We start from the raw sequence: 24289 nt of genomic DNA, 5'->3' as shown, positions 1-24289 counted from the left end.
GGTGAGTCGAATCTTCGGACCGACAATTTGTCTTCCCGTCGACATACTTTTACCAGACCCGCGAAAACCCTCAGGCCGCCTGACAGATACTCAGCAAGCATTGTGCTTGACAGAGCCATCACGAAAGTATGTCCTCGGTATAGACCCTGCATGTCCTAGGTGCCAGGAACCCCTCACTGCGCCCCACATGCTGCTGCAATGTCCTAACCATAAGGCGCAGACGGACCACCTCGAAGCTGCATTGCACTCCCATGGACTAGTTTTAAACCTTTCCAACTTGCTAGACCCCAAGGGAGCAGCTAGGGGCCCGGTCTTCTCTGCCCTCGCCAAACACCTACTAGATTGCCAGATAACAGACAAAATCTAGGTCATTGGGGGAGGGAGAGCAGCCAACACCCACCCAATTATCCAGTCTTGTGACTGTTATTCTTTTAACTGTGTAATCTTTGCACAAAACCGACGCAATCTAGTAATTGTGTTGGATTTGTGTCTTTTTTACACAACTTTTATTTTAGTTTTTAATGGGTTTATTGTTCTACCCCGCCCTTTCTAAATCAGGCCAATGGTATTGACCTGGTCTTCTTTATTTTAATACATTTGTTATGAGAATATGATGTTAGTCCACCATTTACATTATTCAGTTTCTTAATATATACATATTTTATGGTAGTTTTTATTTAAAAGAAAGGACGAGGCTGACCAGTAACCTGGGTATGTTGGCTGCATTGCAACCCTCCCTTCTCCTCTGACACCCCCCGTCTCCTTCAAACTCGAAGAACCATGTCAGACAGGAGTGCACGGTGCAGGGTCACGTACACCTTGCAATACCATTTTATCCTCTAAGGGTTTTTTCAATTTATGGGATTATTGTAACTCTCCCTATAAGCGGTATATCAACAATCATAACAAATAAAGTACTGTTGTACAATTTTTATCTTAATCTTGAGAAACTTACTAATTTTGTATAGTAAGTAAATAAGGTGTTCTTGTACCATTTCTTCTAACTTGCATCATCCCCTATATACTAATTTTTATAGTATGGATGATAGCTTTTTGTGGGTTATTTCCTGCATTGTTATATGAATTGGTTTACCAACCCCACATATTACTATAATATTTCAGTATATTAAACATTTATGTGGTTTACAAATCCCACATATTACTATAATATTTCAGTATATTAAACATCAGAGTGTTTTATCTCTTTCTTTTTCTTTATTAATCACCATGTGTAGTTTTCCTAGTTCCATTTACCGTGCACTCCCTCTGGTATAGGGGACAAAACCATCAATACTTCTCCATACAAAATTATCTCCCCTACACAAACACAAGTTGATTTGCCCCTGCTGGAAACTCCCTACCTCACCACACCTACCTACACTTCCAAACTCCTTCTTTTAACCCCCCAGGGTGGCAACTTGTTATTTTACCTATCAATAAGTGCATATTCTGTACATAATCTGCCTTCTTGTATAAACTTTGTTTGTTTTGTCTAATTTTAAACTGTAAAGTACATTGTTTTACCATTGTTTTTTATGTGGCCCTAAAGAGGTAACAGTTTGGCGACACGCAAGCTATTACCTGTAAATATATAAATATTATCATTAAATTTCTTTTAAATATTGTCTTAACGCCACTCTGGGGGGACGTCCTTCTTTCATAGCCCAATCCTCTTTAAGTTCCATACAGACAGGGTCTTACGTTGGAGCATTACGGCTATATTCCCTGTCTGCAAGTGTTTAACATTGAGCCACATACATACATTTTTACACATTACAATTTTTAATATCTCTAAATACTCAATTGCAACATTAATATAGATTTGAGAGTTATACTCCCTATGTGTTATTATATATTATCTTTTTTTCTTTTCCTTTTTCATATAATTGCATGTATACATGCAAATTCACTTTACATTTGAGAGCTGTTAAATCAGGCTCTAGCATCCCTACTAATTAATGTTCATAGATAAGCATATCTTTCCATCGATTAGATCTTGTTGTATGACATTTCGTTTAAACCTTGAATATACACATAAAAATGGTACTTGACCATGTATGTAAATATATAGTGGCAATGTTAAACCACTTTGTGATCTGGAAAACCCTTAAATATTATTATTTTGTGTTTGTTTCTCAAACATATTACACATCTGTGTATTCCTTTTTTCTATAGGCATTATATTAAAATAATCCTATTTGGATTTTAACATTTAAAACACAGATCACAAAGTTTAAAGAGTCAAACAAACCCATAGCAGTATATACTGAACAGTGGGTCTAGTAATGATGATGCCACAAACAACAGTATGTGTGTTTTCACCATCTTTACTTATAAAAATTGGGCTATTCTCTCTCTCTCTCTCTTTTAAAAAACAATACAAAACAATAATCATATAACAACAACATCGTACCAATATTAACAAGGGCTGTTTGTAAAACATGCATGCCCCCCATATGGGCTCTCAGTTGTAGTGGCAGCCATTTTGTAAATATTTTTTTTGTCACTGTGACCTTGACCTTTGACCTAGTGACCTGAAAATCAATAGGGGTCATCTGTGAGTCATGATCAATGTACCTATGAAGTTTCATGATCCTAGCCGTAAGCTTTCTTGAGTTATCATCAGGAAACCATTTTACTATTTCGGGTCACTGTGACCTTGACCTTTGACCTAGTGACCTGAAAATCAATAGGGGTCATCTGCCAGTCGTGGTCAATGTACCTATCAAGTTTCATGATCCTAGGCAAATGCGTTCTTGAGTTATCATCCGGAAACCATTTTACTATTTTGGGTCACCGTGACCTTGACCTTTGATCTAGTGACCTCAAAATCAATAGGGGTCATCTGCTAGTCATGATCAATGTACCTATTAAGTTTCATGATCCTAGGCATAAGCGTTCTTGAGTTATCATCCGTAAACCATTTTACTATTTCGGGTCACCGTGACCTTGACCTTTGACCTAGTGACCTGAAAATCAATAGGGGTCATCTGCTAGTCATGATCAATCTACCTATCAAGTTTCATGATCCAAGGCATAAGCGTTCTTGAGTTATCATAAAAAAAACATTTTACTATTTCGGGTCACCGTGACCTTGACCTTTGACCTAGTGACCTAAAAATCAATAGGGGTCATCTGCGAGTCATGAGCAATGTACCTATGAAGTTTCATGATCCTAGGCCCAAGCGTTCTTGAGTTATCGTCTGACAACCACCTGGTGGACGGACCGACAGACCGACCGACAGACCGACATGAGCAAAGCAATATACCCCCTCTTCTTTGAAGGGGGGCATAATAATTAATAAGAATTATAGAAGCATAACATAAACAAATCATGAATTTTTTAAAAGTTCTTTTGGATGTAATTATCCTTTTCTTTCATTTATATTTTCTGCACATAAACTATTATTGTTTACTTTTTGTAAAAGTGCAATGCTAAGGTTGTCCGTTGTGGGAAAATTCTATTTTAAACGGATTGACCTACTTGTAATTCCTAATAAGAAATTTCGGACCATCAGCGCCATCGTTTTAAAAGTCTATCAACGAATGAAAACGCAGCTATTTAACAGCGTTAGGATCAACCAGTGTAAAGCTAATATTTAAACTACTAGATTTTTATTTAAGCACCGCTCCAACAGTGCAAAGTTTTATATTTGTATCAATGGTACAGCCCAGTAAAATCGGGCTGTCCATTTTATGGTCGTTTTCGACCTTTTAAATGCAGAGTTTTAATGTTAAGCAGTGTGCTGGGGCAATGGTTTTTAACCGAAGTCCCGAGGGTAAACGATCCCATTAGTCAGTCAGACGTCCATTGCCCTCCTACACAAATATCAGTGGCACGAACTGGTAGTGGCACGAAACGTCCAGCACCCAATTTAATTATTGTTAACATTTAAATACTTGCATTCCAATACTTTTGCCATATTTATATTTTGTTATGTTGTTTTTCAGATCGGAGTTTCCGCGTTCAAATGCATTCTGAACTTTTAAGAAATATTTTGTGATTAATGGCATTGAGTGATTGACATTAGAACACCCCTGTTCATTCTTTATGCAATGTGACAAAATACTTACCCATCGAGACCACAATTAATAAAAGATAAAGTGATAAGGTCATGTTTTCTTATCGTCCATTGTCGCATTAACTGAAGTTCATCATTTAAAGGAGGAAGTTACAACTATCACCTGATGTTTTTTATTTACATTTCACAGGTAAAATGTAATTCGTGATACATCGGCTATCTACGACATCCTCCGTAAACAAACGTTTGCTGATCAAGAGCGACTACGCGCACTGACATTTTAGGTCACAGTATACTAAATATTTTCCTTCTATCAGTCAATCTAAAAGCGACATGCTCTCAAGTACAATCTTTGCCATCACAAAAAATCTTTCCAGATGTGGAAGGATTTTGTATTTTGTGTTGAAGTATTATTCAATGAAAAGTAGTATCATTTTCTTTTATATTTTGAAAATAATGTATACGCATAGGTTCATGCAAAACAAATAAATCACCAACATTAAAAAAGTAAAATAACATCAGTAAATTATTGTACCACGTGGCTCAGCTATCATCAAGTGGTTAGTATTAACGACAGGGATTCGATCCATCTATGCTGATTCCAGTCAAATCTCTGCGCAGAGGTTGACAACTTTAAGCGAAAATAGATGCAACATTTTTCACATAGAGTCTCCAATAATTATACATTTTTTAGGGCATTCTTAGCTTTAAAAATATAGCAATTAAAATATATGTTATTGCAGTATTTCTTCTATAAATGCCCTGTTAAAAACCATTGAAGGAATATCATTTAAAACTCAAAACCAGTTTACCTTTACTCGCTAATTTACATTCCGTACTCTTTAAGCATACACACTAAACTCTCTGTTCTACATGTTATCACAGAGGCGTTTATCTCGCGGCGTGTCCTGCAAATAGGCGTAGCCATTGCACGCTACACTACAATCAAGTTTAAACCAACTGGGAACTCAACACAAATCACTCCTTTCACCTTCTTCTGTCGGCCATTTCAAGTGGAATGTAACCTTTTTAGCGCATTTGTTTACTATAGTCTGTAACTTTAACATATGTATGGGATAAAGCAGTGAATGCCTGTGTTAACCCTATCAATATCTTCAAAAGACAAATCTAGAACAAAAGTCTAAAGTGTAAAACATGCCTTCAAGTAAAAATGATAATTGTTTACAGAGACTCGATTAATAAGAAAAATGTAATCGTTTGATCATGCTTATTCGTAACGAGATATACCCGGTATCGTTAAAAAGATATTCGGCGTATTTCATAACTTTGAAATTATTATAATTGGATTATATACGTTTATAAATAATTAAATGGAAAACAAAGGTTTCCGTAATGTTGTTGTTATTTTTCCTCTCGTCAGTCGCATATCCTTCGCATAAAATGTGTGTATTAAGTACACGTATATTCAAACCACACAATAGTGTTCGTAGATAAAAAATATACTTCGGGAGATCACATCATATGTGTCCTCACGCGGCTAACGTTATGATTTTATTTCTTCACCATCAATGTATTGTATGTTTATATTTGACTCACACGAAGTTTTCGTTCGACGCATTCAAATCACACTTTCAGAGCCGCATCATGCGAAAATGGGTATTATGGTGTTTTCAGCCAAAAATTACGCAGTCTGGTCAGGAGTTACGATGTCCGCTATAAAATCACGCAAGGCTTCATGGTATCATTAGGTATCTAATAATAATAATAATATAATAATAACTTTATTTCATGAAGAATTCACATTAAGAAATAATTTCTTTTTTACAATGTGGTCTTCAGTAACAAAACACAAGTATACATATTGAAACATGCATACGATCATACAAGAGAAAAAAGAAAATTAACTATACAGTTAAATGTTTTATCCCACTTTAAAAGCGAATTCGGTTGATTAAAGCCCCGTTGATTAAATATCATCTATAATCAACGGCAGGAAATGACGTCAATATTTCGACGAAACGACGTCATAAATCCAGCGAAAGTATCCACTCAAACTAATTCTGTTTAAATAAAAAGGTTTACTAAGTTAAACGTGGGATAAATAGAATAACAGATAAGTGTTGATTAAAGATCACGTTCATCATGCTCGGCACGAAAACGAAAAAGCACTCGCCAAGGCTCGTGCTTTCTGTTTTATAAGCCTCACATGATAAACCTGATCTAAAATCCACACCAACCCATTATTCTCTATATAATGACTTCCTTAACAAATCCGACGACGAAAATGACGACTACGATGATAATGATGACGATGATGATTATGATAATACAAAATATGCAAAATCTGATACAAAAATCAATCTTTCAAAAATCAATCTTTCAAAATAAATCACATCAGACACATCACAACAAAGTATTAACATAGAAAAATAAAAAAATAAAATAAAAAAAATAAAATGCGCAGGCTGGACGTTAGCAAGGCTGATGGCATATGACACAAAATCGATTTTCGCAGGACACAGGTCTTTGAAATCAAATTGCGTCTTGTAAATGGATCTTCGAAACACAATACTTTATAATAGAAAAATGTTGTATATACATATATAGCTTTTCTGCAGCCTATTCATGTATCAGGAACGATTTCCAGAGGCAAATATTTGTGGATATATAATTAAACGGTTTCCATGTTATCGTAACAGACACTAAACTATTTCGAGTTTGTTTCCTCATCGTGAAAGCAATAGTGTGTTATCATCTTTTAGCGGTAGTCTTTTATGTCTTCCCCTGACGATTAAGTGCCTAAGCAATGCCCTTGAAATTCTGCGAGATGGATTTTAACGAGTAATTGTTACTGGGCAAACATTGGTGTCTATGTGTCGTATGCACATTCAGAGACTAGTCCGGAATTCTTTACCCTGAACAATCTTATATTCTATACGCTGTACACCGACGCAGTGATGTTGCCAGAGTTCTGGTGGATTTCTCTCGAATCAGGCAATGAAATATTATAATTTTTATTATTCGGGTCTGCTGGCTTTATGTAACGGTCATGTAAAGTGAAAAAAGGTAAAACAGTTACGCCGAAAAAGTTAAAGACTACGAATATTGATCTTGCCACGAGTTAGGAAAAGTGTCGCACATATGTCTCAAATATTAAAAACACGACGATCAACTTTGTAACTGTTGTCATTTATTAATACATATATAGGAAGACATCATCCATGTGTACTGGTTGGCATGGGTAAGATTTTGAATAAAGCTTATAAAGGCAACTCAAAAGGAAATGAATATACTTATGTCATTTAATAAAATGATATGCATTGGATGTTTATGTAATAACAACAACCCATACTCTCATAAACTTGTTAACTCTTGGCATTTGGTGAATTTAGATGGTCAAGTGTTATTTGAGTATGAATACAAAATATATTGAATAAAAAAAATGAATACATGCCTCAAAAAGGTATATGGGATTCACTCACTCTTGTAATTTCTTCGAAAAAAATATGGGATAATTATTCATAGTCCGGTTAGCACATTATTTCATGCGGCTTACAGTAAGTGCACCTACATAAAGACAGGAGTTAGTATTTGAAGATCGTAACGATAATTTAAAGCAAAGGTAGATTCACATTTATTTACCACTGTCATTTAACCGAAAGCATACATTGGTACATGATATCCTTATTTACTCCTCTATATCAATATATAAGGCCATAAGCTAATCAGGGACGACACTTTACGCCTACACTTGATTTTTACTATTAATAGACTTTCTTAAAACGGAAAATATCATAAAAGCGGAAAGTGTCGTCCCTGATTAGCATGTGCGGACTGCATAGCCTTATCTTGAACGACACTTTACGCACATGCATTTAACCCCCTTTTCACAGAGCGCGGCTCATATATTTTATTCATATAACATTAAGTACAGATGGCGGTTAATCGTTAACTCTTGTTGTTTCGAGGACTAGAGGCAGATTAAATCTGAATATATGAGCCGCGTTATGAGAAAAAACTGGGCTTAAAGCATGTGCGTTTAGTGTCATCCCAGATTAGCCTGTGCAGTCCGCACAGGCTAATTAGGGACGACACTTTCCGCTTTTAAGGTGTTTTTAGTTTCAAGGAAGTCCCTCTAACCAAAAATCAAGTTTAGACGGAAAGTGTTGTCCCTGATTAGCCTGTGCGGACTGCACAGGCTACTCTGGGACGACACGTTACGCACATGCATTTTGCCCAGTTTTCTCAGAACACGACTTCCGGTAAATGCTCTCGACGTTCATTGTTTCGAAAACTAGTGCTATTTCTGGATAAATTCGTTGTGAAATGTACTTGTGATAGTTATAACTTCCTCCTTTGAATGATAGACTGAAGTTTATACGATAATGTAAAATAAGAAAACATGATTTAATCACTTTTTATTTCATTCACAGTTGTCTTGTTGGATGGTCACAAGGCGGGAGTTTGATTTTTGCAACTAGTTGGGTAAGTATTAGAATACTTTGCGTAAATAATGTACGGTTTTGTTTTGGTTGACACGTTATCCATGGTTCCCATCGATCCGGACCTTTTTCTTAGTGTGCGAGTGTAATGCGTTCACTTAAAATAATCATCTTGAAGTGCTTGATAGTTAATGTTGTTTTTATTCTATTGTTATAAGTTTTAATTTATTTGAGGTTTATAAAGGATTATTGCCACGAGCATTCGCATTGTTTCCGGTTCACACTTGGAAATATATATTTGTAATGTTTACTCATTAAAGCGAGATTATACGATTTTTTATATGTGTTAAATTGTAAAATATTAATAAAATATGTTACAATAACACAATATAGTCAAGAAAAAATATGCATTAAATACGAATTTCATAAAATGCAGCAAAGACAAATTAGCGCCCCGAGCCGATTGTAACGAACATATTTTCCTACAATAACCGAAGACCGATTCGTCTTTTATTAGGACCAGAGTTAGTGTTCGTGTGTCGTATGAATATATATCGTTGCAGGAATTTAAAATGAACCGTTAAACTAAGTTTAGGTTCACATCGTACATGCATGATATGCATGCTGGCGAATTCGACTGTACAGCCGTTTTCGATTTCAAAATTAAATATCTGGCTTATTTCGCATTTTTTGTCACATGTTCTTTTGAACTTTTATTTTATTGTATATTGAAATACATATATAATAAGTTTTTTTACACATTTTATATAAATTCATTATTATTTGACAAAATCGTATAAATTCGCTTTAATGTTGTTATTATCGAAAATGTTTCATCTTGCTTAGTTCTTTTGTGTTTGTTTAAAAGTATGAATGAGATTATTTCGAAATCAAAATAATTAAAAATCATTTTAAAAATACGACTGTAACATTCCTTTTTTCTAAATTGTACAAGTGCTTTGCCATACACGTTTGAGTTGCTGGATATGTGAATCGAGCTTTTCATAGCACGTACAAGAATATTAATTTTGGTATAAATAATCAAGCCTGAACGCGAATACGAAATATCACGAAAACAGTTACATACATTTTTCCTTAAAAATAATGAGTGAGATGATTTTGAAATCGAAAGTGCAGAATCCATGTAAAATTTACGCTTGTTTAAATACAATTGTATAATTCCAATGTATACTCAAAAGTGCTGATGCCGCCCTTTTACATTAAATGTCCTATTGGTAACTTGAGTTGAAAGGAAAAACTAGCGTTCTTTCTCATATCGGTCGGTGATAAAGGCCAAGACATTACACAAGCTTCTACATTGACAGAAGAAGAAAAAACACAGCTAAACATATACTTTGAAAAATACCAAAATCACATTAAACTAGTAACCAAAATTGCACAAGTATTTGCCAGATCCTAATATTTTATGGAAAACGAGCATGATGAAAGCATCGAACAATTCGTGACATGGCTCATACGTAAAACTGCTGACTGTTGGTTTCCAGCATATGTACAAGATGAAATGATCCGCGATCGAATTTTTGGTGCCAACAATAAAAAAATCCGCAATAAGCTAATAAACGAAGGCGAAAACTTGACGATTGACAAAGCAATTCAGACATCGCACAACTTGAATAAAGTAAATAACAAATGTCATTATTTAAAAAAAAGACGTACACCTCATCATCACACGTGGCAATGGACAATCACATAGAGGAAAAGTAGGTCGAAACCGACAGTCATTCCCAGTACATAGGGGAGTGAAGCAGGTGGTCCCAATCAGGTAAATGGGCAGGATAGAAGGTGTGAGCACTGGGGAAACCCGCCGCACTAAGTACGGCCACAATGTCCCGCATTCCCAGTACATAGGGGAGTGAAGCAGGTGGCCCCAATCAGGTAAATGGACAGGATAGAAGGTGTGAGCACTGCGAAAACCCGCCGCACTAAGTACGGACACAATGTCCCGCATGGAGAGATTCATGCAGCAGGTGTCACAAGAAAAATCATTAAAAAAGAATGTGCAAATCTAAATACGTGTATGATGTCGATTACGGTTACAGTGACCGTGGACATGCATAGGAAAATGATACACAGAGAGGCCCTTACTACATAGATACGGTAACTCAACCACAATCGTCTGCCCGATTTTCTGCTCTTAGTTTAAACCTATTTATTTTAGCTCGATTGCGTCGAAAGCCTTAGGCTTATATAAACGCTCTCGAGTCCGTTTCCTGGGCCTAGAACCAGTTCTTGGTGTCTTTGGGGGAGATCTAAAGAATGCTCTTAATAAGGCACTCGCAAAAGTAATCATTGAACACTTCGATTCACTCAATATCAAAGACCCTTTGAAAGCCCCCGATACTTACTTCCTACTAAGGCGGTAACATTCATGTATGGGAAAAAAAACTTAAATAACGAGCATTGGAGAAGCAGGGTTCGTTTTACATTGTGAATAGCGCACACACAATTTACACGATTGTTGGAAATTCATCCACAAACCAATTGTTTAGCCGAAAAGGCAGTACGGACAGCTAAAAAGCTGATGCAAAAACCATTTAACACCAAAACCCTGTAACCGCCCGGTTATAAATCAATTAGCTCATGGTTGTTGAACCAAATGAATTGTATCAATTAAACACTTAATACTCAGTATTTTGATAATTACATACCATATTGCTATTTCTAAATATGTACAATATAATTCTGATGCAAGTTTTCACCAACCTTATTTTGGCCTTTTAATAATGTTCAATAAACTGCTGGGAGTAATGAATGTTGAGATGAGTCATAGATAAGTGGTCATTTCAGTTATCTCATTGTTCATTTCTGCATAACAAATCTCTTCACTTTTGCAAAAAGCTCATCACTTCCGCAATTTCCAGAAACCATTGTCACTTCCCCAAAACAATTTAAATCATGGTCACTTCTGTCAATTGTCTGAAGTTTATATACTGAACATTATGTCGGAAATTGGCACAATGCCTTATTGGCGTTTATTATATAAAATGGGGTTGTGGGGAGACAAAGGAAGAATAAACTAGAAAAACGCATGGGTGCTGTGAATATACGCTATTGAAAACTTGTGCCCAGATATTCCACACTTTAATGTTTTAAATATTCTTTTAATTGCTTATCATAATGGAATATTTCTTGAATAAGTTTGTTAAGAATGTGAAATAAAATTAGCAGAAGGCATTTGACTCAGTTTGGATTTAATCTTTGTTCACAAATTCAACGTGGACTGGTGGCAGCAAAATTACCGATGCTTTATTGCCAAAAAACCTAATCCATATCGTTTAGGCCATGTGCTGATGGACCGTACGGATAAAACGATTACAGTGCCACCATAATCATGTTTTGTCTTTTAAAAAACGGAGGGAGATGTTTTATTATGAAACAAACTATACCTACCGCCATTTGTATTGGTATTGTGAAAGCCCACAACTTCCAACAATGTTAACTCGGTACATTGTTTCTGATGCCGCACTTATATTATTAAACTTCCTAGTGGTATGCATTGTGTTGTTATTTCCGTTAGTTAAAACTCACTTGAATAAAGGTTAATAAAAGTCACATACACAATAGTGTAACAATCATAAATACTTGTGACGCCAAACCTTGGCACTTGTATACATACTAGTTTTCAAGTATAATCACGCATACAAGTAAAGGAACTTAAAACATTATTAACACGATATCGCCCGATTGGTGCACAATGGTACCATGTTCCGTCTAACTTCAATGTCACATGGTACCGTTTTGCACCCAGGTGGAGATATGATCTGATCTGAACACATTTAGGTTCTTTTCCACACAATCGCTATTACACAGGCAATAGTATAACCTGCTGTCAGATCTATAGGAATCTTATCTCTAACATTTTAACACCAGAGTTAACGACATCTTCTCATTTAAAGCGGTCTGTTCACAGAATTTGGCATTGAAGATATTGAAGTTTTTCATTAAATGCTTTATATTGATTAATGTTAACATTAGATCTAAAAAAGCTCTAGTAAAAATAACAATAAAATTAAAGAAAGAAAAAAGGATCCCTTAACTGGACTCGAACCACTGACCCCTGAAGTACACGTCTATCGCTTATACCACTCGGCCATCCGTGCTCATACTATAATCGTTGTATTTTATACTTTATATAAGCAATCCTCGTAGTGTCAGAAAATTTAACGACAACAACAAAACTCTCCAAATTATTAAATCGTTTTGCGTTGCAACGCTTTATAATTCAGGTTTTTAAATCGTCAAAAGATGCATAAAATGGATATTTTAGAGCATGGTAAATGTTCAATATGACTGTTTCCTCACACATATCAAAACTATAACAAAAATTTGCGAATCTGACACATTTTTTTTTTAATTTTGTCAATTAATCAAAACTTGAAAAGGCCTCTTAATTTCATTTAAACATTCAAATTTATGTGTACTTGCAGCGGACTAACAATGGCAGAAGGAGGCACCGATCGCAGCATGCCAGAAACCGAACGGGTTCCAATACACGGAAGCCTGTACAGCCGTCACTCTCGGGTAAGTCAGGGACTGAAAGAGTTCCCAGACATAGCGGCCTGTACTATCCTTAATCTCGGGCAGGTTAGACTATGGAAGGGTTTCCAGGCATATCAACTGTGCAGTCTACCTATCGCGTAAGTCACGGGCAGAAGGCATTCCCCAAATACAACAGCAGGTACACAGTGGTTTTTCACCGTTTTGGGGAAATGGGATCGGTGCCATTAAGATAAGGAAAATCGTCGTTTAATTTAGGTTCAACTTAATAGCATTGAATAGGGAGATGAACTTAATAATGATTTTTTATATTTGTAAGCCTTCAATTAGGAATTGTAGGCAGTAAAATTCATACCTTTTATGTTGGGAATGGGGTATAGTGTCCTCCCCAAACTTGACTAAAAATCACTGATTCGTCACTCAAGAGTTAACCAAGCGTTCCCAGACAAATGACTCTGTACAGTCGCCACTCTCAGATAAGTTAGAATTTGAAAGCGTTCCCAGACACAACAGTCTTCATTCATGCATAAGTCATGGATCAAAAGCGTTACCAGACAAAGCAACTGTACAGTGGTAACTGTTAGAGAAGTCAGTGATTGTAAGCCTTCCCAGACACAGCAGCATGTACAATCGTCTTTCATAGGCAAGTCAATGATTGAAAGTGATTGAAAGCGTTTTCAGACAGCAGTCTGTAAAGTCGTCACTTATCGGTAAGTAAAGGGGGGTAAGTCAGGAACTGAAAGAGTTCCCAGACAAAGCTGCCTGAACAGTCTTCACGTATGTGTAAGTCGGGAGCATGCACTGTCGCCACCACTGATAAGTCAGAGACTGAAAGCGTTCGCAGACACGGAAGCCAGCACAGTTATCGCTCTTGAGCATGTTTCACGTAGTCATTGAAACTCAATAAACTTACATAACTCCATTTCAGTTTTCGTTGCGTTTTATATTTGCTCATTGATCTCAACACTACGTTTTCTAATGTTTGTGAAGTACAAGTTAAAGGGGCCTTTTCACAGATTTTGGCATTTTTTAACTTATTCATTAAATGCTTTATATTGATAAATGTAAACATTGGATCGTAAAAGCTCCAGTAAAAAATCAAGAAAAAAAATAAAAAAAGGAAAAGAACATTGCCCGGAGCAGGTTTCGAACCAGTGACCCCTGGAGTCCTGCCAGAGTCCTGAAGTAAAAACGCTTTTGCCTACTGAGCTATTCCGCCGAGTACACATTCTTGACGTATTTTATACCTTATATAAGCAATCTTCGTAGTTTCACAAAATTTAACGACAAAAACAGAACTTTCCAAATTATTCAATCGTTTCGCGTTGCAACGCTTTATAATTTTTAGGTTTTAAAATCGTCAAAAGATGCATATAATGGCTATATTAGAGCATGGTTAATGTTCAGTATTACTGTTTCCTCACAAATATTATAACTAAAACGAAAACTTACGAATCTGAAACAACTTTTTTCAATTTTGTCAATTTACCAAAGCGTGAAAAGATCCCTTTAAAAGCGAGGCCTTGTAAGCTTGACAATGCAAGTAATCATGTTCTTCATTTTCAACAGACTCTTTACATAATTGACAAAGTCTTAAATCTTCAGGTATATTTTCATATCGCCCATATATCTGTCCAATCTTATGGGCGCAACTCCACATCTGAATTTAGCTATAGCAGATCTATATTTATATGATAATGGCATACTGAGGTAATGTTCAGTCTCATAATCTGTATTAAAAAGAGCATAATTTTATGTTCTTTACTTATTTCTTCATCTACCCGATGATCCGACTGGATTGTTTACACTATATTTTCATGCAACAATAAATTTATCCATAGCCAGTTTAACAATATAATCACATTAACTTCTAGATGACATATTCATAATGGCATTCACATAGTCTACAAACTGAGTATCTTCAAAGTATTTATGATTTCTGCAATTCCAGTTTTTACAGCTTCGATTACTTTTAAGTTTAATAAAATTTGTTAACTCAATAATGCAATCTACTATTATTCATATTCATTAGTTTATGTAAAATTGGTAAAAAAGATCTCAATTGTTTCACTTGTGGCGGCTGCCAACCAAACTCGCCAAAAAGAGCATTGATGGGTGTGTATTTACCAGTCCCCAAAACGAATCTAACGGTCCTATGTTCAACTGCATTTATACAAGAGTATGACCTTGTTCCCCAAACAGCCGCACCATATGCGATAATGGGCCAAATTGTAGATTCGTGCAACCGTTTGAACACATTATATGGCATACCTCCCATAGCTTTGCTTTTAGCAATGAGCAGTCCCAGGGCTCTTCCGGCACTTTGGGAAACACACTTAGCTGTTTTCTCATAATCCAAAAACTCATCCAAAAGTATTCCTAGGTAAGTTTATTTATTAACTACTTTTAGGGAATGAACACCACGAGTGAAAGTATATGAAGTTCTGTTAACAGAGTTTGGTCTAAAATGTACCACATTACTCTTCGATCGAAGGATTAATAATCACACCATTACTATAACACCAATCATTAAAAATATTTAACTGAACTGAAGGTCTTCTTCATTACTTGCTAATAAAACAATATCATCATCATAGAGTTATATACATATATTCTCACCCTCTAATGTAATACCTTTATCAGCAGTTTTAATACTGACAGCTAAGTCATTTACAAATAAATAAAACAGCAGAGGAGACACCTTGACGCAAACCGCTGTGTATAGAAAACCAATCAGTAAAAAGTCAATTGATTCATACTCTCGAAGATACATTATGGTTAAAGGATTCGAGTGCTGTTAGCATTTTACCATAAATACCAATATTTGACTCTGATAATGTTTGCCATAAAATACTTCTGTCAATAAAATCATACGCCTTCTTAAAATCTCTAAAAGCACAAAAGGTAGACTGTTTTTAACTTCTTTTTGGTAGCAATACTATTTGTAAGAGATTGAATATGGTCAACAGTATTTCTATGTTTTCTAAAACCATTCTTTTCGTCAAATAATGTACTGTTATATTCAACCCAAGTTAATAATCTATCACTTAAAATCGAACAATAAAGATTATACATGGCACAAGATAAAGAAATACCTCGGTATGATAAAGGGTCTCTGGCTGCAAGGCTAATTGACTTAGGAATTGGATTTATTATTATTTTGTTCCACTCTGAAGGAATGTCTTATGTCTCGAAACAGACATTAAACAAAACATGCAAAATGAAATACTACACGCATTCTTGAAATTATCAATTGGAATACCATCATTTCCACATGCTTTCCCTATTTTAGCCTTCGTAACGGCCTTTTCAACTTTAAAAATAGATATATTTTCATTAAGAACTTGACAGTCAGTATGAGCATTCTGATTTGTCCTCTTATTTGACTGATTAACAATATTACTACTCTTTTTATTTAAAAATATATCACTAAAATCTTTTCTCCACTTAGCAAGAACACAATTTACATTATTAGAAACAGAACCATCATCATATACAATTTCCATTGGTATAGTACTTTTCCTTGATTTTGCAACACCTAATCTTCCAATGGTCTTCCAAAACTAATGTTGATCATTTTCACATTTAGACATCAACTCATTTTGAAAAGACACCCAGTGAACCCTTTTTGTAACATGTATTATACAAAAAAGTTAACGGAAAAAACCCGAGCTATCCTCATTTTTTTTAGCGTTGATAGTGGGAAAAACAAAACATATCAGACTAATTAAGATTTATGGCCATTGGCCTTTTAGTAAATTACGAATTTGTATTAAGAACACAAATCATCGTTTCAAGAAAATGTATTATGTTATATTTATTTCGTGAATTATCAAACTGTATACAAAAATTGATGTTAATGAAGTATTTTTATAATGTTGAGGATTTAGTTATTTGTTTTATTGATTATTACAAATTTTTGGTATATCGTACAATATATTTTATTCATGTTGGGGACTTCTTTGTTGAGTTGATAAATAATATATTTAAAAAAAAATCATCTTGTTCATCATATAATGTGTATATGTTCTGTAAAGATTTGTGTCTTTGTATGTACGTTGAAAAATAAAGTAAATATAACAAAAAACATTATCTATCAAATGTACGTCATGTGATGGTGTTATTGCGATAAGACTGTAAATAGATACAAACTACATCGGCGGCACCTCCTATCATTAGCGCCATCTCCTTAGCATTGGCTCCATCTCTTTTGGCAAAATGCAAAATTATCTATTACGTCGGCAAGAAGCCAATAGTTTTGTGCATGCAGACCCTAATATATGTTGTACACAATTGTTTGATGTTATATCGAGTTAATTGGGTGGAAATTTGCTCGTTACACAGGAAAAAGTCATCGAAATGCTTTAAAAAAACTCTACCATGCCACAACTTATAAAGGTCCTATATGTTTATAATGAGTTGAGAATTTATGTTTCTGTACGTTTTTTGATAAATTAATATTCGCTGAATCGCACTACATTGCCGATAAAAAAAGCGATATATTCTGCCAAAAAACAACAACATATAAACCCTTATTACACTGTAAAATTATCCATGACATTTCAAAACATCCGGACCTGAGCGCCACCTCGGAAGTTGCATTATTTCATTTATTAGTGCATCTAAAAAAGACGTGGCGCCCGCGATTAACAGCCGTGTAACAAGCAATCTCTGCCATCACAAGAAAATCCACACACCGCGAGAATCAGCCCAGCGTTCTGGCGAGACCACTCCTACAGGACCTGTTTATTTTTTTTCCAAATTGATTGAAATTGATGTTTTGTGATATTTTTATAGTATGTGTCTACGTGTATATACATTGTAAATATAAACTGGTTAACAGACTAGACAAATACGAAAGGTACACGCAAAGGTCTGCAGCAATGGGGTTGGGCTACTTTATAAATATGAGGTAAATATACAATGTACATCGGTAGACGTCTTCTGTAATTACTTGGACTAGGAATGGACCAAACTTCCAGCACATGAGCTCCGCTATGTCCTGAATAAAATACATTAACTACAACTTATCCATAGCAAACAACATTAACGGCAGGTAATTTTTGTGTACCCCATAAGCCTACTGGTGCTCGATTGGTAATTGTCTGCTCGGGAACTACTAACATGTACCCCGGGTACTCTTAAGTATATTTACATGTACCCAGGATACGGTAAATATACTAAAACGTACCCCGGAAATTTAACGCTAAATCGGTCGTTGTCGTGTTTTTTTTAAATTAATTTTATTCACAGTTATGTCATTTTTTCTGTAAAATGGCCTATATATTATCGAAACTCATACTAAAAAGCATGTTGATGCATTAAAAAAAAAGAAGTTTGTTTAAGCTTCATGGGAGGGATAAAATTCATTAAAACTTCGCTTTGGTTTTTCTTCATTCAATGTGGTACAATATGGTCAAACTATATGTCATTTTAAAGCTTAAGACGGATAGAATAACATTAACACATTTTTGACATTCAATATTTGTTTGCTTTATTCATATTTTGGTTTAAAACCAATACATTTTTAAACTAATTTGCAAAATCTCAATCTAAAGTTAGGAAGGATTTGCCCTACCGTAAGTTGAATAAATACAAAGCTATATACATATTCAAGGTCAAGTTAGCAACATTTCACAGAAAATTATTGTCAGATAACAACAAATGATTTATTTATTCAACTGCATTTTTTGGATAAATTTCCTAAACAAAGTTCTAAAAATAAGTAAACGTAACTACTTTTAAACAATCCAGGTATGGTTGATATTTAGAGTCACCATTGTATTTCAAAGGCTTAACACTTTTGCTATTTAACCCTTAACTAAATTGCAAATTTTAAACCATCTCAAATTGAAATAGATTGCAGACGACATATAAAATTGTAAAGGAATATAAAGAAATTGGCTAACCGATTGTTTTTATATTTCGATTCCTTCTACCCATTTTGAAAGCGTGGCACTCGCTGTGCTCCGTAGAAAAACGTGCATTACAAATCGGTCGAAATCACGTGGAGTGGTAAGAAAACACATCATTATTTTGACAGTTGGGCCGCAACTAGTAAAACAACTGTTAACATTAATCAGGAAGAGATCGCACTTAATAACAGAAATGACCACACAGAGATACAATCACTTAACCCATCGCAAATCTTTTTCAGCTGAAAATTGTCCCCAACCCGTCTTTTTTAGTGTATTTTTATTGTTTATCTGGAGCCGAAGTGCATCTCAAAGAATATCCATCCGACCTCCTTTGTTTTCACTTTCGTAATTAAAAACTCCGTATAAAAGAATTATTTTTACTTTTAGGTTGTTGAAGCGATGTATTTTTCTATATTATCAATAAAATAGTATACCATGATGAATTGAACGGAGTTTCGTTTCGATCTTTCTGTCAGTCTGTAAGCGTACTATTTTGTGCGCAATAATACAAGTACATGTGATTCGACAACAATTGTAAACATTGGTAAAATTCTTCGTAAAAAGTTATTTTTTTTGAGTGTTTATGAGGTCTGATCATGCAGTTTGCACACATCAACGGAAAGATTACAATCCAATGCATTCGTCAACGTCAGCCATTTGGAATGTCAAGTAGGCGATGAGTGAGTTTTTAGCATGTTTCTTTCAATTTCATTAATTTAAAAATGGCTGCCCCAATCTTGATGAAATGACATGTGTTCCAGTTTTAATATTTCTAGATTTGTAAACTTTATTCACTTTTTAAGCGTAACTTGCCCTCGTCAATGTCGATATTATTCACTAGTGCTATACTTTTCCACCGAACTACGTTGAATAAACATGATTCAGATTTTTGAAAATAATGTATATTCTAGTGTTAAAATCGCTCTGTATTTTGATTGATTTTGTCGATTGTATGAGATGTTGCTGTACAAAATTGGTAGCAGTTTGAAGGAAAACCATCCTTTAAAGCATATATGTATACATTTTTAATGTGGCACCTTTCGTTTAGTCAAATTTGAGTTCAATGCTAGGGGTCCCACATTTTTCAAACTGAAGCCTCTACAGGAACCTTAAGATAAACAATATTGTTTTATGGTTATCGGTAGCGCGTTTTACGACATGGGATTATGGGAGTGAATACAACTCGGATACAGATTAATATCGACCGGGAAAATTAAGTATATTAACTGTACCCGGGGTACATGTAAGAGTACCCTGGGTACATGTAAGAAGTACCCGAACCGTCAATGACCATTCGAGCTCTACTGTTCTTAAAAGCAAAAATGAACGTATTTAGTTTATGGATATTATAAAACAAAGGGAACGCATTCAGTTTATTCAGTAGTAGTAGTCAGAATGGTTCGGATGTTTTCCCAAAAGTAAATTATTCAATAAACGGAAACTAATTTGCTAACTTGCATTTGACTTAGTTGCATTCTGCTTACTCAAGGTGCCGAATCAACGGGGTTTACCGGGTTTTACACACGGGCTGGACAGGAGGAAAACACACCATTAGTAACTTTATTTTTGCAAATATCTCATATAACAAGAAATCCTTAAATACGTCTGAAATCGTTAACAAAATTGCACGTTGCGTGAAGCATTACCGTGTACAATTAATGCAGTAGATACGGAATTTTTGAACAAGAACACATGCTTATTTAATATTATAATTCCAATGTTTTTCACATTGCCATAAGCAGCATAACAATTTGTCTGGTATGCAATAGTTGAAATTCTTAAGAAAAAATAATTGTAAAAGGTCGTGTATACATCCCTTAAAGTTAAAAGGGGCACCCCACAAAGTCACGTAATCCTGCACCCTACCGACTATTGCTTACTGCCATTGTTAAAGATGCTTAGTGGAAAAAGTGATAATGACTGGTTTCAGCGTACAGTTTCATCACGCTTGTTAGAATTTAAAAGAACACATTTATGTCAGTGAAAATGTATGTTATCATGCACTAGAAATAATGAACACACAAACTTTGATTAGTCACCAAGCATGTTTGAACAATCATCAAGTATAAACAGCGAGCATGTTGGAATTGTCACTTAGAATATTAGAATATACATCGGTCACAATGTAATCATTCACTATGAATGATGTAATTTTTACCTAAATACGATCCCATAGACAATACTAGACAATACGACGGGTAAATAACATGAGGTTATAGGCCAATAAAATAGTTGGTTCATGTTTATTTTCAGAATCATGTTGAAGGTGTGTCCGTGGAAGTCTGTAATATAATGACCCGGCTGGGATACGGGGAGGAGATTAGGCAAAGACGTGTGGAGAAGTACAGAGAATATGACATGATGTGTAACGAATTAGAGAAACATTTAATGATAAAAGGTATAACAACCATTACAGTTGGCAGCAAAGGCGAAGGGCTGACCTGCTTGCAAGAAAGCGACAATGACAAATTATTGGTGCTAAACCGTTTCCTCTGTGTGGAACCTGGAGTCGACATACACACTATACCAGACGACATACAAGTGTACAGAATGGATACACGTGTATACCCAGGTCACTGTTTGATGTTACTGGAGAGACCTACTTCCACAGGATTTACTTTTTGTAATAATGCTCAGTGTGATGACGGGAAAGGGAACGTAATGTTAAGCAGCAGCCTATTTCTACATGAAATGTCAAAATGTAATCCAACTGATATAAAAAATGTAATTCCACTTGAACGCGCGGGGCCCTCACTTCCGTGGTTAGGACAAAATGTTAATCTCGACATGGTGTGGGCATTACGCTGTCAATGCCCCGGCATCCTAAAGAGATGGGCTGAACGACCTCGACATTGGCCGCCATCGAATGTGGTGCAGAAAGTTGTATCATTTGGCTCTGTTGTTACCCCTGTAGGATTTAAAGGCAGCGAAAACAGTTTTTTAGAGTGGAGGATTTGCTTTAACGTGGGTGAAATAGAACTCGTTAGTAATCTTAATGACACTCAGGCAAAATTGTATGTTATTCTAAAAATGATCTTAAAAGAGGTAGTGAAACCAAACAAAAAAGAAATAACATCCTTTGTGCTGAAAAATATCATATTTTGGCAAGCTGAAAACAATTCACTCGATTTGTTTCAAAAAAGGAATTTGATTCATTGGTTACATGACGCTCTGGGAACACACAGAACTGTAATATCCTGTTAACAGCTCCAATACTACATGATCTCGGAGCGAAATCTGATGGCAGCGTGTGGGTTGCAGGCTGAGCAGCAACTTCAATGGGTAGCAGATATCACGGACATGATGGAGGAAGGACCGAGGGTGATACTGCGATTGTCGAAGATTCGACGGGCCATTATCTGTCATCCAGAGTCGATGTTGTCGTTCAGTGCGATAAGGACTGAGCTGGAGATGCTGCATCTGGAACAGATGATCAGATCTAAGAACAGATTGGTGGCTCAGTCGGATGTTATCCTGAAGAAGATATTGCGACGACAGACCGATATAATGGAAAACGTCTATTTACTGATGTTTTATGAAGGCAGCAATATTGATATTGATAACCCAAATTATATATACAACCGAATTCTGATGTAATCATGAATTGAAATTATATCTCATTTGCTTACTCGTGTAAAAAAAGCTCTGTTTGATATAAAATTTCATAAATATTTTTATTTTATAAACATGGAAAAGCTGGCATAAAGGAACGTTCATTTGTCAGCGGAGAAACATGCCTTAATTGCACATGACAACAAGAGTTCCTTATTTATCTTTGAATAGTCTGTTCCTGTTCCTTATATTCCTGTTTGATCTTTAAATTTGGTTGGCTGGTATTAAGGTTTTAACACTCGAATAGGATGTTTTTATTTTCTGTTCTCCCTCTACATATTCCTTAGTTTTATGGTAATCTGCATCCAACATCAAAGTTATAAAAAAAATTACCTCAAATTATAGTTTGTAATTTTAAGTTGTGAAGTTCGTAACAATTTATTCACAAATTTCACCCTTTTTAATCTAAATATTTATCAAACAGCATTTTTGTACTATGCATTTATAAAGTAATGCATAAAATATACACATGTTACAGTGTATAACAATTAAGCAAATGAATAAAAAAATTTTAGACATTCATATGATGCCATCATCCCTCGGAAAACCAGAAAAAAAAACAATCTCTAGTCACAAGTCTTTTTTTTCAAATAATTGTTTTTTAAAAAGGCCGTTGGAAAATAAATATTTGAACATAGAAATTGTCTACTCTGTATCTTATAATGAAAAATATAAAAAATAGTGTGATATTGTTCGAAAGCAAGTCTCTTATTTAATTGAATACACACGTCTCAACGTAGTTTTAATTTGTTTTAATATTCGAACTAAGATAATATTTTCAATATACATGTACAATGGTTTAAATTATTATCAAGCCAAATCTTCCTAACAACTGATTGTGCGTGAATTCAAGCATCTTATATCGCTTGACAGTGACAGACAAGAACGGAAATTTGACACATATACTGCGTCGCAATTTAACATACCCAGTTACTATCTGATTTGCTTACACAATCAATATGTCTGCCTGTGGTCTAGTTAAGAGGAAATGCAACGACATTATTTTATGGCGACGACATTAAATGGCATTTCAACCTCCGATGGAAGGAAATAGTAATGTTTAATCGTCGGTCATGCGATATACATGTGTTCTAACCTAACATTGTTTATTTTAAATAGACTTACTTTTGATAAGAAATTAAGAAAATAGTTTGTTTTAATTTATAACAAAAGATGTATTTATTATTTTCAAAATTAAATTATTTATACATACTAATGTACTATGGACTATTATTTTTATTATAAGATTAAATTCTTAACAATAAAACATCTATACATAATTTCTAAAATTCAATTTTTATATTTATGTATAACGATGTTCAGTGGTCATTACGTTACACGTCACCGTAAAGATGTTAAGTTCCTGCTTCCCACACTAGTGTACCCACGTTGACCAGAAACGCCATAATGCTTTTTTTGCCCAATCAGAATCAATCTTGAACATTATTGCTCGATTTTTTAAAAAGGCAAATGCCTCATTATTTATGCGATTAAAAGAAACACCCACCGCCGTCCCTTCTCCGCCATAAGCTTGATTCGTGTACTTTTTGTTTTTATATGTGTTGCTATATAGCATGTTCATATTGTTTTGTTTTGCCATAATTCGTCTTACAGTTATTTTCTTTTGTTTACCTTTTAAATACGTGTTTATGTACCTTTTTATACACCTCTTTTTATTGAGTTTTAACTGCCCATTATTTAATTCAGAAAAAAACAACAGTGTATCATTTTTATCAACTAAAAGGTTTTTTATAATGAATGCAATATTCAGTCAACCATATAATGTTTGTTCTTTGTTTCGCGACACACGAGTCGT

General features: G+C 34.9%; 2 protein-coding genes across 10 annotated transcripts in view; one reads left to right on the top strand and one right to left on the bottom strand.

The window, feature by feature from the left end:
• LOC127862988 (multiple epidermal growth factor-like domains protein 10) overlaps positions 1-12262 on the bottom strand; it is a 73344-nt gene extending 61082 nt beyond the window's left edge. For 7 of the 9 annotated variants that reach the window (XM_052402285.1, XM_052402286.1, XM_052402283.1 and 4 more), the window contains exon 1: positions 4075-4261. In XM_052402285.1, coding sequence (XP_052258245.1) covers positions 4075-4117 — 43 coding nt within the window. In that variant the 5' untranslated portion in view covers positions 4118-4261. Of the gene's footprint in view, positions 1-4074; positions 4262-4834; positions 4888-11836 lie in introns of those variants that run through there. The other 2 variants (XM_052402287.1, XM_052402288.1) reach the window with 2 other exon arrangements.
• LOC127862994 (uncharacterized) lies at positions 8329-23149 on the top strand. Its single transcript, XM_052402309.1, has 3 exons — positions 8329-8468; positions 12874-12967; positions 21115-23149. Exons 2-3 carry the CDS (start codon positions 12884-12886, stop codon positions 22063-22065), a joined length of 1035 nt encoding a protein of 344 aa, XP_052258269.1. The 5' UTR covers positions 8329-8468; positions 12874-12883; the 3' UTR covers positions 22066-23149.
• The last annotated feature ends 1140 nt before the right edge of the window (positions 23150-24289 follow it).

The sequence above is a fragment of the Dreissena polymorpha genome, chromosome 16, assembly GCF_020536995.1.
Source record: "Dreissena polymorpha isolate Duluth1 chromosome 16, UMN_Dpol_1.0, whole genome shotgun sequence".
Taxonomy (NCBI): domain Eukaryota; kingdom Metazoa; phylum Mollusca; class Bivalvia; order Myida; family Dreissenidae; genus Dreissena; species Dreissena polymorpha.
This window is presented reverse-complemented; position numbering and strand designations above follow the sequence as displayed.